At 35.5% G+C, this 18,951-nt stretch overlaps 1 protein-coding gene across 1 annotated transcript in view; it reads left to right on the top strand.

The window, feature by feature from the left end:
- Positions 1-10,220: 10,220 nt before the first annotated feature.
- Positions 10,221-18,951, top strand: part of luzp2 (leucine zipper protein 2) — a 148,806-nt gene continuing 140,075 nt past the window's right edge. Inside the window, exon 1 of the mRNA XM_014978974.2 lies at positions 10,221-10,698. Coding sequence (XP_014834460.2) covers positions 10,637-10,698 — 62 coding nt within the window. The 5' untranslated portion in view covers positions 10,221-10,636. The remainder of the gene's footprint in view (positions 10,699-18,951) is intronic.

Raw genomic sequence — 18,951 nt, 5'->3', positions numbered from 1 at the left:
ATCAAACATATAACCCAGAGGTACAGACATGGGGATTTATTAATAAACCTAAAGAAGAATGTGTCAAGGTTTTATTCTGTTTAATCATGTTTAATATCATTGTTCTAAAGTTAACTCCAGGAAATAAGTAAGAAACACATGAAGAAAATTCAAAGGCAACCACAAAAACCTCTGAAATCAGTTTGTATTTAGAAAGCATTCATACTGCTGGCAGTGGTTAAAGGTTCATTTCTAAATTTTGGAATGTTTCAGTTCGCACCATTGGAATCATAGTCCGACAGTGAAATAATCAGTTCATCAAAAACCATCAAAGGTCAGCTGCCCTTCATAATATTTCTGAGAGAAGAGTCAAAACCATAATCAGAAGTTTTTACCAAAAGTCAGAGCACTCACAGAGAGCTTCAGAAAAAGAAAAATCCTGGAAATGGCAGATTTTCCTGTAAAAATAAGTAATGCTCTCAACCTCAATGGCCTTCACTCCAGTACAATTCTGGGAGAAAACATTCTGCTGAGATGAGCCCAAAGCTGAATTTCTTTTATGCTTTTGCATATGTTATGATTGGAGGAGAAATTATTTTACACATCAGCCCTAAAAACCAATTAGAAAAGTGAAGCTTGCAGGTAGGAAATACATGATGTAGGTCATCTTTCAGCTTATGGTGCTAAAATACTTTAATTAACTGAAGTAAAGGTTAAAAGAGAAAGTGTACAAGGAAATTTATTGATGGGAATCTGAAGATGAAATGAGTTTGGATTCCGAACCAAGTTAATAGTCTCAAACACATATCCAAGGAAAGTGGTTTGAGAGAAAGACGGAAAAACAACGAGTGGCCCAGTCAATTACCTGACTGGCATCCAATAAAAGACTATAGAAAGAACTGAAGATCCGATTGGATAAAAAGGATCCCCGACCCTTTCAGAACTGAAGAAAGCTTCCATTCACCAAGTATTTTGTACATTTCTGTGTTTACTACTACTACTACTTTATAAGTGCTTACTTTTTACAAACTGTTGTGGAAAAATAATAAACCTTATTGAGTGATTTCATTTAAAAGTGCTTGGAAATATTGTTTTTTTCCACAACATAAACTAATTCAATTTTTTTTACCCATTTATATGTGAAATATTTTGCTTAAGGTTTTTTTTTTTTAACTTCTTTGCTTGCATGGAATATTTAGGTTGTTGGCAACATCTGTTGTAAATTGTTCAACCTTTATGTTGCTTACTATATGTGTGGTTGCAGATTAGTGTATGGTTAAAGTTACTACCTGCAGCAATGATGCAGACAGAGCAGCGGAAGTCATGATACAAAAGCCCCTCAAAAATATTTACAAATTTTTAGGTACAAGTTATCTGAGAAATGGTGTTTGAATAAGATATATCTCAAAATATTTATTGACAGGGGAATACATTTTTTAAAACTTGCAGTTTTTAAAAAAGTTCAACAATATCAATGCCAACAGGAATGGAAGAGTTTGTGCTACTAAACTGTTTATTATAAGCAGTCTTAGAGATGGCTTGTGTATTTGACTTATAATGTAGCCACAGTACTGCACTGTTTTTCGTAGCAGAAAAACACTGTTAGTAATCCAATCAAGCTACAGTTTCCCTGCACTTGCAAACATGCACCTACAATGTTAAACCTTGTTCTTTGTCTCCAGATTTTCTTGGGCCAAATAATCCCCGAGTAAATACAGAAGTATTGATTCTAAACATTACCAGTTTATTTGTTATCCACCGCTCCTTTATCCCAATTCTCTTTGCTGTTGGTTACTCTCAGTGAGCTTATCAACCAAAGCATTGAATGTAAAGTGTAATTAGTGCTTATTTATAGTTGATTATTTGTAGTTTATTTAATCAATGATTTATTTATTTTTTTTCTTTTACAACATGGGTGAATAATTTATAGGAAATGGTATTAAGCAGTTTTGGCCTGTTCTTAGGGGATGTAAGATAAGTAGCTCAGTGGTTAACAAGCCCACAGACACAATACACTCAGTCAAAATCCCCCACAAATGCTCCTCTCCAGTGGCGGCATCACTATGGTTTACAGCCAAGTGTTTGCCTAGAAAGTCTTTCCTGGAACATAGCAGTTGCTTAGAATTACCAAAGCTGAACAACAATAACCGACTTTGTTTCTTTTGCTCTTAATTGCACAGGATTTTAAAATGCTCCACACTGTGTTGTACAAATCCTCAACTGTTCCATCACAACACACAAATAACCTTATGGCACTGCTTAGTTTCTGTGTCTTGTCTTCTCAGTGCCATTTGGTAATTGTGTGGCTCTGAAGATTTAGGATCCAAGCATTTGGCCGACTGTTGTTGGTATATTGGTGTTGACTCAGGCAATTGTATTATTTACAGTTGGTTAAAAACATACGTTGCTGGTGAATCTATCAGATTTGGAAGGTATTAATTCACCAGAATTAGTGAAGAAAAAATAGAAAAGTTAAAAGTTTTTTTTTATTTTTTATTTTTTAAATTGCATGTGGCCAAATGCTATATCTTCTGATTTAGAGACGGGTTACATGATTAACATTTTCAAAGGAATACAAGTTACTGTACTAATGCCAGAGTACTAATGTACAGAGTTTCTGTTTCTGTCTTGTTCTAATAACTGATTTAATAATGTGATCATTTAAAGTCCAGAAAACTAACTTCAACATTGAAGGCATGCATTTGCAGCTGATGCATCAGAACTGCATTAGGTGCAAATGATGCTTGTGCAGTTTGCTTCCACATTTGATTAATCAATCTTCACAGCAGTATTCTCCCTGTGTGTATCGAACCATGACATCAATACTGCGATAGTGTCTTTGAAGCTATAATTTACACAGTTCATTAATGATGATATTAACACCAGTTAACAGAAGGGAGATCAACATTTCATCATGAAAAACCTTGTGTTTTGTCTCTTGATTTTCCTACTTTTGCTAAATATGTACCATCTATATGTTATATACAGAAATATGTAATACTTGTGTTTGAGCTCAAACACTTTCAGTTTCCAACAAAACCTAAAACTAATGGAGGGTACATAAACCTTATGAGTATTGACATATTGAGAAATATAACATAATACATGCACAGTCACACTGGATACATTTTCCCCCCTTTTCTTAGTATGAATATTGTTAGTACCGCAACCTCTTTTACTTCATTTCACTCAGTTTTTTTTTTTTTTTTTTTGCAAAAGTTAGTAAAAATAAATATATGCTATTTTTTTCTTTTGTTGTTCAGTTTCTTTTCTTTCTTCTTTCAATTTCTTTTATACTGAAAGCACTCAGATAGGTTGCAGAACAAAAGCAGAATCCTTTAAAAGAGAGCATGTGATGCTGCACATTCTGCAGCCACATCCGGCCTTTGGACACTCTTGCGTGACTCAGGACAATTGATAAAAGAGGCTGCTTCTGAGGGTGCTACTGTGGTGGCATAACTAATTTGTTCACTTTGTTCTGGTCATGAACTGACACACAGAAGAACATATTGTTATACATAACAGTGCACACTATTTTGGTGTGCATCGTCATATATGTGTCAATGAGCGTCAAGTCGTATTTTTGAAAAAAAAAAAAAAAAAAAAAGTAATAGCAACCCTGGTATTACGTGACTTTCTTGTGTAAGAATAACATAAATCATGCTAATCGTCCTCCATTTTGGAATCTGATCTGTATTTTTTAACATAAAAAAGTAATTAAAGTTTTGGAAAAGGGCAAAGCACTTATCATCTGTCAGATTTGGATTTTTCTGTCCTTTGTTGTTAGTCGTTGGTCCTTCATGAAATTGGTAGCACAAAGATAATTTGATATCTGTAAAGTCCTTCCCAACACATGAACCAAACAAAAACCTCATAGGTAAGACTTGTATTTGAATTGTGCATGCTTTATGAAAGCTTATTTCACCTTCATCCTCATCCTACTAACTTAAAGGGACTGTATTATGTAAAATCAACATTTTTGAGCTTCACATCATGTTACAATGTTATTCCCTCATCAAAAACATACCAGGGGGGTTGCTTTGATTCTTTCATGCGTGTTGAATCTTTTTTTTTTAATTCTCCCACAGCAACTTGCTCTCACCAAGTGCCACACTTTCCACATAGCTTCGTCTTGGTGCTGCAGTCCCCAAGCTGCCAAGCTTTCATCACTTAGAGCTCAACCCCATGTTTTCACCACTCAGCTCCTCTAGACTAACGGCAGCAGCAATTAGAAAACACCTGTTGAAACTCCACATCTGTGGAGCTTGTTATATGAACTATTTCTCAGTTCAATGCTCCAAATAACATTTGTAAATGGCTTATTGGAAAACTGTTCTTGTGATGATATGCTGAAGATGGACTTAAAGAGACAGAGACCCAATTTCAAAGTGTTAAATTGTGAAGAAAAATTTATTTTGAATTATATTATATTTATTATATTATTATGTTATTATATACAGCATTATTATATCAAATGAATGTAACAACGTTCCATTTGGCACAAAATGGCCCAGAAAATACATCATACTGCCCCTTTAAGCTTTACTTCAATGCCAACAGCTTTTCTTCAGTCTCTAAAGGGAAAAAACATGTTTTATGTATTTACGAACTTGGGTTTCTTTTTCATTTGCAGGCTTTATAAAAATACAAAGCAGACATTCAATGTTTTAACCTTCTAAAGTGTCTTGATTTTGGTTTGTAGAATATTTGAGTATACCCTTCAGAGAGTAAATAAAAATGAAATTTAAAAAATTTCTCAGAGCATCTCTATCACTGAAAAAGTATTGATAGCTGCCAGACTATTCTGATTTACTCAGCCTTCTTCCAGTAAACATCACTGTCCTTGGTAATGTTCCTGCAAGAAAAAAAAAAAATATATATATATATCCCTTTTGGTAATATTAAACCCCTTTGCAGACAGTGCGCATGTAACCTGAAGGAGATAAAATAAGAACCATATTTGTTGAATCATACTGAGCAGTCCCTCGACAGTTAATTATTACAGTACGTGAAAAAATTGAACACATTTTGCACACTGTTGCTAACTAAATGAAAGGTTGTGTCAGTTTTACTCCATCACAAATGATGGATTAAATACATTTCGCTGTTAGAGGAGCACAAACTGCAATAAATATGCACCTCAAAGTTCTATATAATATAAATTACAACAAAGATAGCCTTTTCAATTAAGTGATTTTTTAAAAATTAATTTAAACTGTGTGTTTTATTTTGCTTTTTGAAACATTTGTGGTACTAATGTTAAGGCTGATAATGCGTTGGCATCAGTTAGTAGCACCTTGCAGGCATTTGGTTAACAGATCACAGTGCATACAGTATTGCCTTTTAGCCAAGGTGAGAAATGGCCACATGTTTGAAAGACTGAATGCATGCAGAGTTATAAAAGTTTTTCATAAAACGATGCCTGAGCACAGACTTCTGCTTTGAGTGATAATACTACCCAACCAAATGTATTGCATTAATTCATGCTATAATGGGATGAATTATTTTAGCTTGTTTTGTAGAAATTGTGTTACATTTTGAAACTGTTTTGTTGATTTCATAAATTTTATCTACATTGCAAAAGTTGGTGAGAGTAGAGAACATGAAAACTCTCCCCATGGAGCCTAGCCAATGTTATAATCAGGAATCTTCTTTTCCTGAGATACTAGTGCTAATCAATGCACCAACATTATTCTTTCTGAAAACCAGTGAATCAGCATCTTTTAATCTCAGTTAGATCAACTTGTGTCCAAAGCCTGATTAGCGGCTTCAGTCCAATACTCATTATTTCCCTGCAGTATCTGTGGTGGGAACAGGATGTGAATTTGGAGACTTTTTTCCCCTTTCTTACTTACTCTTACTTAAAATCAGTAGTCTAGAAATTGTACAATTTCCTTATGCAAGTCCATGGATTACATATATATAACACACACATATATATATATATATATATATATATATATATATATATATATATATATAAGCTCAGAAAGATGTCTGGATCTTTAGTATACTGCAACATACTCAGCTTATAGAAATGTAAGGTTAAGGGGGAAGCTGGCAGAGTAGCTTGATGTAGTGGTTTAGGGATTTGAAAAGAATAAAAATGTGTATGTTTAAACATAAATGAAAGAAAAAATGTTTTTTTTGTACACACCACTTGCTTCAAGAACTGATAACATATAATGATATACATAATGCATTTGTGGATAAAACATGTTATATAAGAAAGGTTTTTTGATTCAAGAAGGTTTAGAACAACAACACATTAAGTGACGTGTGGGTTTGTCAAAATCAAAGCATTCTGCTGGCGGGTTGTGGGAGGGAGAGGAAGTTGCATTTGTGAATGACAAATCAAAACATATTTGAGCTTAGCTATGGGGATTTTTTTCATCTGTAACCTCGCATAATGTCAACAATTTATGCTCATTTCATGGTGATTATTCCTTAATATGATAAGAAATTCAACAGGTTGAACCAGAGTGCATTGTGGCTGCAAGTTTCAAGCTGATATACTTGACTGAGATGGATGGCACAGGTCTCCCAAGGACACACTTGTTGATAACCAAGCCAAGCTGTGGTCCAGCGTAGTCATCAGAACTGGTCCGCACAGCTTTTCATGCATGAGCTTCTAATTAGACCAAATAAATGAGTGGAAGTCTTTCAGCATGGAAATGGACTACTACAGGGTACAATACACTCTAAACTCTATTAAATCTGGAATAGAAATAATTTATCATGGTTATTGTGTGTGACCTCCACCTTTTGTATAAGCTGCTTAATATTCTACCTGTGCTTCATAGCTTGAAATCTGCCATGTAATATTCTCTCAGTGCTCAATTTTTATTCTTAAGAAGCTCCTACGTTCACAAGATTAACCTTGAAATCTAGAACAGTATGCAGAGTAAAACTGTGGAAAAAGATGATTGTATTGCCACATATTTCTACATTTTTTTTTACCAATATCAAAAGTGGTTAATGTTGTGAAATGAAAAGTGTATGCCCTACTTTGCAACACTGAGGTGAATCTTAAATAAATATGAATAAAAACCATTTGAATTACTAGGCTGAAGATATTTAACTCACTGTTTTTTAAAGCACTTCAGGTAACAGGCAAATGTGAAAACCTTTGAGAAAAGTGAAATACACTCCTGTACCTTGTTAATGTTGACTATCAATAAAAAAAATAAAAAATAAAACATCTGTGCAAACAGAAAGGTTGTGATGGGGTGTTGGTCAAAAGCATGTATGACTTGTGTGAGAAAGAAAAACACAAAAATTATGGAAATAACTTGTTTTGACCCATCAATTTTTGGATTTTTTTTTAAACCATTCCTAAAAAATCTAAGGAAACATGCATAATAGCTGACAATGTTACCAAAGGTGGACATCCCAGCAAGATCACACCATGATCTAAATGACATGTGGTAGAAAAAAAACAAAACAACTTTGAGCATAGCCTCAAAGTTTGTCAGAGCTAGAGTGCTTATAAAATATTTACGTAACTGAACAAGAAAAAGTTAAAAATGGATTTTTGAAAGACTCTCATTCTTGGAGAGTACATGTAAAGTTAGCTTTAAAATACAAAGAGACTCTGGAAGAACCACAAGTGAAAAGAAGATGCTCCATCATGATTCTTAGAGCAAGGTTTGGTGAAAAGTGAAAAGAATTTAAGCAACTTATACCACCTTTAAAGAACAGTGGGGAACAATTGATTATTTCAGTTTGTTTCAGCACCATGAGACCTGGGCATCTTGCAAATATTGAATCTACAATGAGCTCCTCTGTACAACAAAGTAAGAGAGTTAGACCATATGTCCAAGACTGAAGTTTAAGAGAAACTAGGCCACTCAGCAGGACAGGGATCTATTGCACACCAGCAAACCTACACCAATTGGGTTAAAACAGACATCAGGGTGTCGCAATGCTGCAAAGTCTTTGTCTAAATGTGACTGACTGATGAATGCATACATTAATTCCCAAGAACCTTACCAAAGCCACACTGTATTTCAGAAGAAGTAGTTGAACACTGAAATGGAATTCAGTCTTTTATTAACAGGATTGAATTGAAATGGGTGTAACTGACTTTGCATCTATCTATATGATGAATCTATCTATCTATAACATAATCTATATATATATATATATATATATATATATATATATATATATATATATATATATATATATATATATATATATATATATATAATCAGTGATTCTTGAGAATAGGGACAAAATGGGTTTTAATTTTCCCATATTTTTTTTATTATTTCTCAACCTTATGTATGCAAATATGACAAATAATGTTTAGAAAATGTGAAGATGCTAAGGTACAGGCTCCCAGTTGCGAATTATTTATTTTTTTTATTACATTTTTAATCGACCTGACCCAGAACTTTGTCATCAACATCTGACAAAAATAAATATAAAATGATTTTTAAAATACCCCATTAGTGATATTTTTACTCGTTTTACAGACAAATGCTTCTCAAGAAATAAAATAAATATTATTTAAAACAAAAAACAACAAAAAGTCCATCTGACGGAGTTGACAGTGCATGACGGAGTTGACACAGAACTGAAGGTGGTGACAAACTAGTGAGTAAAATGAAAAACTTGATACGAAGTAATGCAATTTATGTAAAATACATTAAAATGAATTAATTGCACAATTAAGTGAGATTTGACAACAATTTCACTGAAAGAGTCAGAAAAACTCTGATGGAGTTGACATATGACGGAGTTGACTAAATGCCAAACTACCTCAATTTATATGATGTTATTCTGAAGGAGGTCATATTGTAGCTCGTCAGGTCCATGAAATCTTTACATTATACCAAAATTAAGCTTTTATTTCAAAAAATTTCATCAAAGTTTTGTAAATTATCAGTTATGGAGTTGACACATCATGGTTGTGACAAACAACTTAGGAATAAAACAGAAGAAAAAACTAAAGAATAACTTAAGCTAACCGGAGCTAACTAGCCCTCTCAGCAAAGGAAGAGAAAAGACGACGTCATGGGGTCCTCAGAAGTTCTGGTGCCCCCCAATAATGCCTGATTTATTTACATTCTTTTCATGTATGACGGTGTTGACAAAAACTAAGGACAAGTTTCAAAGGAGTTGGAAAATATCTAAAAATTATTTTTAATTCAATTTATCGATACTTTTATAATTATTTATATGACTACTTATACTTAATTGTCATAATATATAATTTTAGTATTTCTTTAATTGTTTTAAACTATTATGTGTTGAGTTCTGCTCCTGGACAAGGGCTTTTACAGGCATCATCCACCGACTACAATGTTTAAAATAAAAAATATTCAGCAAAAAAAAAGAAAAATATACATTGTTGTGCTCACATGACCCAGGTTAGTTTAGTCAGATATTTGAAAAAAATATATTTTGTGTATATTTTATTCAAATTTCATGCTTTATCCATAGGACCTGTTTTGTCCCTATTCTCAAGAATCACATTTTTTTTCTTTAACAGTTATACATTTACCTGTGCAGTGCCTTGAGACAATGTTTGATGAGATAAGTGCTATATAAATAAACTGAATGTATGCATTAGAAATGGTTGGAAATGAAGAAAAATTTTATTACCAAAGATGGTTCTATGCACTGCAAACCAGGAGTTTAAATGCATTCAAAATGTCAAAAATGCTGACATATATATCCTGTTTTTAATGCATTTGGTGTTTGTTTGTTTTTTTTTTTTTTTTTAGAATAATCCTCCAACAAATATTTTTTAATAATTTTGTAAGACAGAAATAAGGTGAACAAGTTTAGATTTATTTATTTTTTTCCTTTACTTCAGGCGTGGTCAACATTACACATAAAAGCTTAAATATACACATGCGACACCACCTAAATGTGTGTGGCCCATAAGTCCCTTAGCAGGTTGTATCTTGATCACTCAGTCTTTACACACATAAAGGTTTCAGCATGATCACTTCAAATCTCTTCCCATCAGAATGGGTAAATTCATTGATTGGTTTCCCATCCAGAGCCTGATAGTAGCATTATCAGAACTGTTCAGCATGGCATTCCTCTTCTTTCCATCCACACTGCATCTTCATTATAGTACTAATACTGTAATCTGTTCTTGTGTCTTGCTTCAACTCAGTTGGGACTTTTGTAGTCACCGGTTTATAACCTGGGCTGTTTTTCTTTGGAATTGGCTGTTTTTCCCCAAAATGTTTGACTGCATTTTCACAAAAATGTAGGAGGCAGAATGAATGAAATGAATGGGAAGGTGTTTTGTTGTGAGCACAACAAGCTCCAAACAAAAGCAGAAAAAAAAATGCCTTTCACCAATAGCTGAAGCAGCATGGTCGCTGACATCATATCACTCCCACATCTCCCTCGCTTGATTTTAGCCACACCCGCTCTTTTCCATTACCAAGTCAGTCTGTGTCCCTGTGTTATTTAAAGCCAGAGATCCTCCCTCTCTCGCCAAGCCACTGTGTTGCATCTGTCTGCCTCGCTACTTGTGTGCCGGTGTGTGTGTGTGTGTGTAGAGGGGGAGTGTGAAAGTGCGCTAAAAAACCCAGGCAGCCAGTGGGAGAGCTAGAGAGCGAAGAGAGAGACACAGGGGAAAGGCAAAAAGCATCTGAGAAGGGAGCAGGAACGGGAGTGTGAGACAGCTATGAAATTCATCCAGGCTATTTGCTTACTGCTTCTCTTTCCAGCTTTGACCCTCAACAGCAGGTAAGATACAAAATAAGAGCTTTATTGTTTGTTTCAGTCTTGAGCTGATAGAGACTCGGAAACAAACACAGAAATGGTTCAAAGCACGCCTTTTGAAAATCTTGATCACTAACCTGAGTGTCCATTTAGTCTTAACGTTTATTAAATCGTTATGTTTTCCTGGAAAAGGCTTTTTGTGTGCTAAGCATGTTGGATGCTGAAAGACTTTGAAGGAGGAAGGCTGGGCTTATCTGTTCAACTGGGCTGTTATCTTTCTCAGTTCGGGGCAGACTGAGAGACAGTTGTCCTTTTGTGTGGGTGATTCATTGGATTTTCCTCCTGTGATCCATCCAGTATAGCGGTGACATCGCTTATTAATGGGCGACTTTTTGCTGCTTTGTGGCCAGGGTGGAAGTTAAAGTGACAGGAAGTGTGCGAGAAAGGGACAAGGCGACTTGTGTTGCAGCGCATGATAAAGAAGCAGGTGCCTGTGCGTGTTTTTCTGTACTTATCTGCAATATCAGGTGCCGAAAATGGAGCAACGGGAGGTATGGGGAAGAGAAATGAAGTACAGATAAGCACATGAGCCGAGGAAGTTTTAATGATTAGTTGAACCATTGATAAAAATCCGCGGATTTCTCTGTCAGTGCTCGACACCGCTGTCTTAATGAGAGCTGCGCGTTGAAACCGAGGCTTTGACTACACAGCATTTGGACAATTACAGGAAGCCGTGCGTTCTGAAACTTGTTCTTTTTTTTATTATTTTCAACTCATTCATTTAAACAATTTTTGGTTAGATCTTATTTTAAAACGAGTAAACTACAGCTACTTAGAAATGCACACAGTTAGAGAACAATGGCTTTGAAGTCGAGAGTTCCTGCTTTGGAATTTAACCGAATGGAAAAATATCCTCATTGTTCCGGATCGATGTTAAATACAATGAAAGGCATAAAACAAAAGAACTATTCTCTGCGCATCATGAGTTACAGCGTGGCGAAAAGCAAGGTTGTATCTGATATTTATGTCAATACCTTTTGGGGTTCACTGATGATTCATGAGTCACATAACTACAGGCTGCATTGAAGTGTTAACCTCTAGCTGTTTGCATTCTGCAAATTAAGCACCCACAACTACTCCTTTACAAGACAAAAATGCGAATGTAACCTGCAGGGGTGATTGTTCGAAACATGCAGTTTTCTCCTACTATGATGAGATGATTCACCCACATTAAAGCTTTTGTCTCGTTTTGAATAATTAAAACACACTTTGTCTCTCAGGCCTTGATTGTAAATACTCTGTGTGCCATCATCATCTTTCGAGGTACTAATTGGAGAGGGAGGCATTACGCTGGTAATTTGGTCGGTCAGCACAGATTGTTTGTTACCTCTTGAGGGAGGATGTCATGAAAAGTAATTACCAGACCACACAGATATAATCAGTGTTTTATTACGTAGTTTGTTTCCTAACTCAACATAAAAAATAAAAAAAAAATCAGTGTAGAGTTCGGAATGTTTGCTAAAGGCGTAGTATCCAGGTAATTTAATTTTTTATTATTGAGTTCTTGAAATGTATTTATTTTAAACAAAGAAATAAATTACAAAGTGTCAGGTAATAAAGCGATTAACATTGCCACGATTGCTTTTTTTGAATTGTTTTATGGAAGCACATGATATGGACAGGTAATTGTGCAGTGCATCCGGAAAGTATTTACATCACTTTACTTTTTCCCAATTTTGTTATGTTACTGCCTCATTCCAAATTGTACTAAATTATTTTTTTTCCTCAAGACAAAAACCCTACTATGACAATGTGGAAAAAAGTTTTTGAATTTTACAAATTTATTGAAACACATTTTAGGTAAGTATTCACAGCCTTTGCAATGAAGCTCAAAACTGAGCTGCTTCCACTAGTTACCTTTGAGATGTTTTAACAACTTAAATAAGAGTCCACCTATGGTAAATTGAGTTTATCTAACTTGATAATGAAAGGCACACACTTGTCTACGAGAAACAAAATTTTCTTGTCAGATTAGACAAGGTGTAAATGTCAGGCGTCCTGCTTAGAGGAACAGTGAAGCATGGTGGTGCTAGCGTCATGCTGTGGGGATGATTTGCAGCAGCAGGAACTGAGAGACATGTCAAGATAGAGGGAAAGATAAAAGCAGCAATGTATAGAGATATCCTGGTTAAAGACTTGGTCCAGAACTTCTTGACCTTAGACTGGGATGATGGTTCATTTGTCAGCAGGACAATGACCCAAAGCACATGGCCAAGATCTCGATTGCTTTAGAACAACTCTTTGTCATCAAGCCAGAGTTCAGAACCTGAATCTGATTGAACATAAATGGAGAGATCTAAAAATTACTGTACAGACATCTCTCATCACACATAATAGAAATTGAGGAATACTGTAAAGAATAATGTAAAAACTGCCTAATGATGCGTATGCTAAGCTTGTGGCATCACATTTACAAACACTTTCTGTCTGCAGAAATCTGCAGACAGAAATCTGTGTGTTTCATTTTTCTTGTTGTTCAGGGTACTAATTAAATTCTTAAGACTGAATTTGTTTGTGATCTAATAGATACCTGAAGCCTTTCTTGTGCTGATTGTTTTCTCAGGCACCTGCCATGTGTTTTGTTCTCACTCCGGGGGTCATGGATCCAAACCATGCTCATTATCTGTGACATCCTTATGTTTTGCTGTAATGGTATTACAGAGGACAAACTTGACTGAGAGGTGTTTCGGCGGCAGGGAAATGATTGGTAGCTTCAGTCGTCTAGTCTTTAGATTGCTTTTTTACGCTTGTCTTGATTTACTGTCATCTTATCTGCTGCACGTAAGACAATCCATGTTGTATGATGCAGTCAACCTTCACTGTTTGACCTGATAACATTGCCTTAAGGAATGACAATTACTGAAAACAGGATCTATATATATATTTGTCAGAATGAATTACAATGTCTGCAAGTAACATTTGAGATTTTAAAATTTAGACCTACCATTTATTTTTTTACTGATAAAATTGTCAGTTCATTCTATCTCTAAAATGAATGTTCACTTATAATATTGACAACTTATGATGCATAAGTTGTCACAAGTATATTTTTTCTTTTTTACTCATTCTTGCTTGCTTTAATATCTGACTTGTGGAGTGAGTTGGTTACACAGGCCATGCGTATGTGGTGAATAGCCATGTGTCTCTGCAGTAATTAATTTGTGCTTAGACTAAAGACAAGGCTGCATCGACATGAGCCCCCTGAGATATGACCGTCCACTGTTTGGTACAGATTGGGAGGCTAAAGCAGCAACTCTGCTCTTTTGCTTTTTTTCCCCTTCTCTCACCTTTAGGATCAAACAGGTCCTCCTTTTTACACTTTCAAATATTCCCTTTAAGGTCTTTCTTGTAACATATTTGACACATTGACTTGACACACTTTTGATGTCTGTTAGCTTAGCAGACTCTTCTTGGAAATGGTGATTTCTGGTCGGATCCCTGGAAAGTCAAATATTTATGAATGTTTTGGACAGCAATTAAAAAAGACCTCTATTACACAATTCAGTCAGGTTGCTTTAGTAACTCATAATGTTCTGTACATCTGTCTGTTTTATGCACTTGTGCAGCAAACAAATTTCTCCATTGTTACCACTTCTTTGTGCAGGTTTCACAGAGAATGTCTTTGTGTGTAATGCCTTAAATACCAGGCTGAAAACACAAAGAGCAGCTTTGAGAAACTGGAGCTTTCTTGATACTAATACTGAGACTGAATTTGCAAATCACATACATCAAATGTGACAGAAAATGATTAGCAGTACTTATAAAATGGAAACTAGCCAACATTTTCTTTCTGGGTAGATTTTCCATTTACCTAAGTAAGAACAGATTACAGGGATCAATTTATTAAGATTATATTAAATTCAAAAGTCTGTAACCTTGAAAAGACTTTGAACTCAGCATCTAACTTTGCATTAATATGAATTGAAGGTCCTCCTGGTGCACTTTAGCTCTTTCTCAAAACCCGACCTCTGTAGAAGTTTCATAGCAGCTGCAAAGATGGCAGTGATCAACACAGGTTTCCAACTCCACACTTTAATTTGTCTTGTTTCAACTCAGCCATCGGATTCTTAGAAAAGTAGAGATGAAGTACTTGGAGAGCTAAACTATGTCTCCATAGTTTAGCTCTCCAAGTGTTATGAATTTAGTGTCAGAGCGCAGTGACATTTCTAGTTCAAGTCAGCAACTTATACTTATGCTGCCGTTTGTCTCAGTTTGAGTTGAAAGCGGGTGAGCTCCATCATCTAAACAAACTCACATTTTTTATATTTTTGTGTAAACATTTGTGCATGTCACAGAACGGCAGGCTGGTGGAAAATGGGTAAAGTGTCAAAAGTGACTAAAAACGTGGGAGAATGGCCATTTGCTTGATCACAGAGAAAGTTTTCTGATGAATAACTGTGAGTGTGACTTGACTCATGCATCATAATAAATTTGTGTGTATCAAAGTGATTTACACGTACCAATTTACTGCGTTCCAATTTTACCATATCATCAGGCAGCGTCTATTGTACAGCCACAATCAAAAACACAACCTTCAAGAGTGGGATCATCAAGATGAGACAAAATTATATTTGTTCAGGCTGGGAATGTCCGCAGCTCAAATCAGGTAGAGAATGATAATTAAAATTCAAAGGATGAGGCGTAATGGTCACACCATGGCAACCACACCACCTCATGACAGTAATGAAGTGGGCCACAATAAACAGAACCTTGGGTGGCTCCAACAAATGAGAAAGTAATTAAAAGGACCAAGATCAGTGCTGGGTGAAAAGTAGCCATGTGTTTTATATTCAAGGCCACATAGTAGATTATGTGTTCTGTGAAGACTTTGGAAACTGAAACTGTACAACATAGATTACATTTACTATAACACTTGGCTAGCACCATTGCCAATGCTGATACAAGCAGAAGTGGACAATGATGCGAGTGTCCTTATTGAAATTAATTTAAAATTGATAGATTAACTTTATGTAAAATGCAAAAACCAGTTGCTTAAGGTCGTGAAGTTTAAAAAAAAATCTCATTCTAAGAAATAAATTGTATTGGACAGTGGATACATGGAACTCTTAACCAAAAAAGAGAAATGTATAAAATCACACTAAAGTATTGAATCACTTATGATTCAATAGCAATTACTTACCTGTCACTGATTGCATCACTGGGTTCTACCAAATGGAGGGTTTTCTGTTTTTTTTTTCTTTAAAGTAACCTTTTGAGTTGCCTTGTATTAACTGTTACTTTTTAGAACTGGAACTGAAGGCTGATGCTGTTTTTTTATTCTCCTGTCTTGACCATTTGACTGCAGTAGTAGTCTGCTGTATTCACCTGTTCTTGACCATTTCACTACATCGCTAGTGTAGTCAAATGGTCAAAACAGGTGAACAAAACGAGCAACTAAATGATGTGCAAAATAAAAATTTGAATACAGGGCAACTCAAAAGACTACTTTAAAGGGGGAAAAAAACAATACTAAAAAGAAAACCCTCTCTTTGGTAGAACCCAGTAATGCAATCAGTGACATACAGCTACTTAAGCTGCTCCAGCTGTAACATCTAAAAGCGACAAACAACGTTGAGTAAAACAGAAAAACAAATGATTTATCAGAAATGTACCTTGAAACAAAAGAAACATTCATATTTATCCAGTGTTAGCTTTAAGTAAAACATGTACATAAATGTAAACTGCCAGCACCTGGGATAGTGAGGGAAGCAAAGTTGCAACAGCAATGTTTAAATTAAAGTAGTATGACCAACTATAGAGAGTAAATGAATCAGAAATAAGATTAAGTGACAATATAAACTGAACCACTTAGTGGTGAGCCAGACGACAGAAACCTCGGAACATGTGCTGAACAAACAAGACGAAACCCCATGTTGGTGCGCCTATCACTTTAAGGAAAACCACGTGACCAATACAGTTCCTGTGTTGTTTGGTGGTAAACGCGCCAAATTGTTTTGTTGGATGGACATACCTGGTGTTCTTTGCTTTGCGTTGGTTTTTGGCTTGTACTTGAATACCTGCATGGATCAACCAAGGAAGTTTTCCCCATGTGGCATCAATTTGATCTTATCATGAAGAATAAGGTAAATTATTATTCCGTTCTCATTTCCACTTTTGATCATATTTCTTTCGGCTTATTCCATTTCCTTTTTATAGGATATTTGAATTAGTTTATACGGATTAACTTTTATGTTAACAGTCCCATGATAAACCCTGAAGTTTCCAGAAAGCAGGCGATTGAACTGGACCTTTAACGCGACCATCTGCTCCCATTTCAGGTTTGTCATGATTGTTTATTGTGTTTACTTATATTTTAATGTTCTTGTAAATCACTCCATGTAATTACAATGAATTAGTAACACAGATGCATTTTATTTTTTTCTTTGATGGCAACCTGTGGCAGCAGCTGAAGATGGAAGTCGAAGAGAGCAAGGCCAAGTCAAATGTCACCACCGATTCAGCCATTATCGAGGTACAAAGATGCATCTCCACACCAAGATCACCTCTACAATACTGGGAAATGCAAAGACTCCTTTACCCTACCTTATACAAACTTGCAATTAAATTTCTATATACACGGTCATCATCAGTGTCCTGTGAAAGGGTGTTCTCAAAAGCAGGAGAAATGGTTTGTAAATGGCGCAATCACCTTGGCACAACGCTGATACAGCAACCGATTATTCTAAATAAAAACATGTGAATGAACCTTATTCAGTCTGTTTCCAGTCTTTATTGAATTTGCCTGCAATGACTTCTTAAATCCAGCAGATATCACTGCAAGTGATACAGCAACAGAGTTTCAGCACAGTGTTGAGAGTTTGGGAAATGTGGCATACATCCAATGAGGCCTCATCTGCCCATCACTAGAACCACTTTGTCATAGTGCTCTTTTGAAATATTTCTTCGAGACTTAATCACTTTGAAGTTGTTCTTGTGAAGGATATTTTAAGTTGTGAAGGTCCAAATTCATCATTTCGCAATAGCCTTAGTCAACATTGTTTGTTTCTTATCACAAGCTGTTTGAAGTCTATGTATAAATATGCCCAGGAGTCTTCAGTCGGTGGTGTTCATTATTACAGGTCCTAATTTTACATCTTTCTAACTTTTGCATGTAGCTCAGTTTTTGCAAGATGATCCAGTTTGCTGCGTCTGGCTGTTCCTCTGACAGTAAGGACTACTGTGTCCATGAGTAATGCAGTTTTCAGATTCAGAAAATGCATCTGTCTACAAAGCCATTGGTGATGTTACACTATTGTTCTAAGCTAATTCCATTTATACGAGAATATTTGCTTGCTTGGTTTGATACAGCCCCAAACCTTTGCCATTGCAGTTCTTTTTCTCCAGTTTTTGTCTTATTTATTTTTTCTCCATCACATTTAGTGTAAACATAATTATGTTGTGACTGCTATAACCGCTCTCCTTTGAAACAAATGGCCCCTTGAAAAGTGAGTAGTTGTGTGAAATAAAAGCATTGTGTCAGAGATTTTATCTCAAAGTTTTTGGAGATGGCCCTCTTGAGTCATCAAAATAATCCTTTACAGCTCTATTATAAAAGTGAAAAAAAAAATAAATAAAAAATATTGTGTAAGTGTACATCCTTTTTCCAAATGGGATCCTAGATAACATAAAAAAAATACAAACTTGGACTGTTTCTTTTTTCTCAGTTCCAGTATGTCTTGACATTTATGCAGTAATTATTTGGGTAACTATCGAAAGGAATGTAAGTTGCTCTTTCTAAGATATTACAATGTTCTGTGTGTTGCATTATGATTTGGGAAAGTGCTCTCTAACACATTGGTCCAAAATCTCCCAAAAGTGCTGACTTAGGTTAATAACGTAATTGCCATAGCCAATGATTTACATCCATTCAATACACTTTAAGCCATTAAATTACTGCTCCTGCCCACTAAATTGGGGGCATCACTGTCACAGAGAAGACAAACCCCATCAGGATAGAAATGCTTCATAAGAGGATAAAGGTGATCATTTAGATGAATGTAAGTACTAATTTTCTGTGACCTGTTCCTGTGCAGGACATGACTAGGTAACCCCACAGTCAGGGTTCATGTATTCAAGCTGTTCTCTTTATGATCAACACTCATGGACTTGACCACTCAGGAATATAGAGGAGCATGGTTCATCTGACCATATGACTTTTTCTAGATCTCTTGAGACCATTGCCCGGGGTTTTTGTACCACTGAACTTTCAAAAGTGCA

Source organism: Poecilia mexicana, unplaced genomic scaffold, assembly GCF_051168715.1.
Source record: "Poecilia mexicana isolate PSO_F unplaced genomic scaffold, ASM5116871v1 scaffold_3, whole genome shotgun sequence".
Lineage (NCBI taxonomy): Eukaryota > Metazoa > Chordata > Actinopteri > Cyprinodontiformes > Poeciliidae > Poecilia > Poecilia mexicana.
Note: the sequence above shows the minus strand (reverse complement) of the source record. Positions and strands in the feature narration are given on the sequence as shown.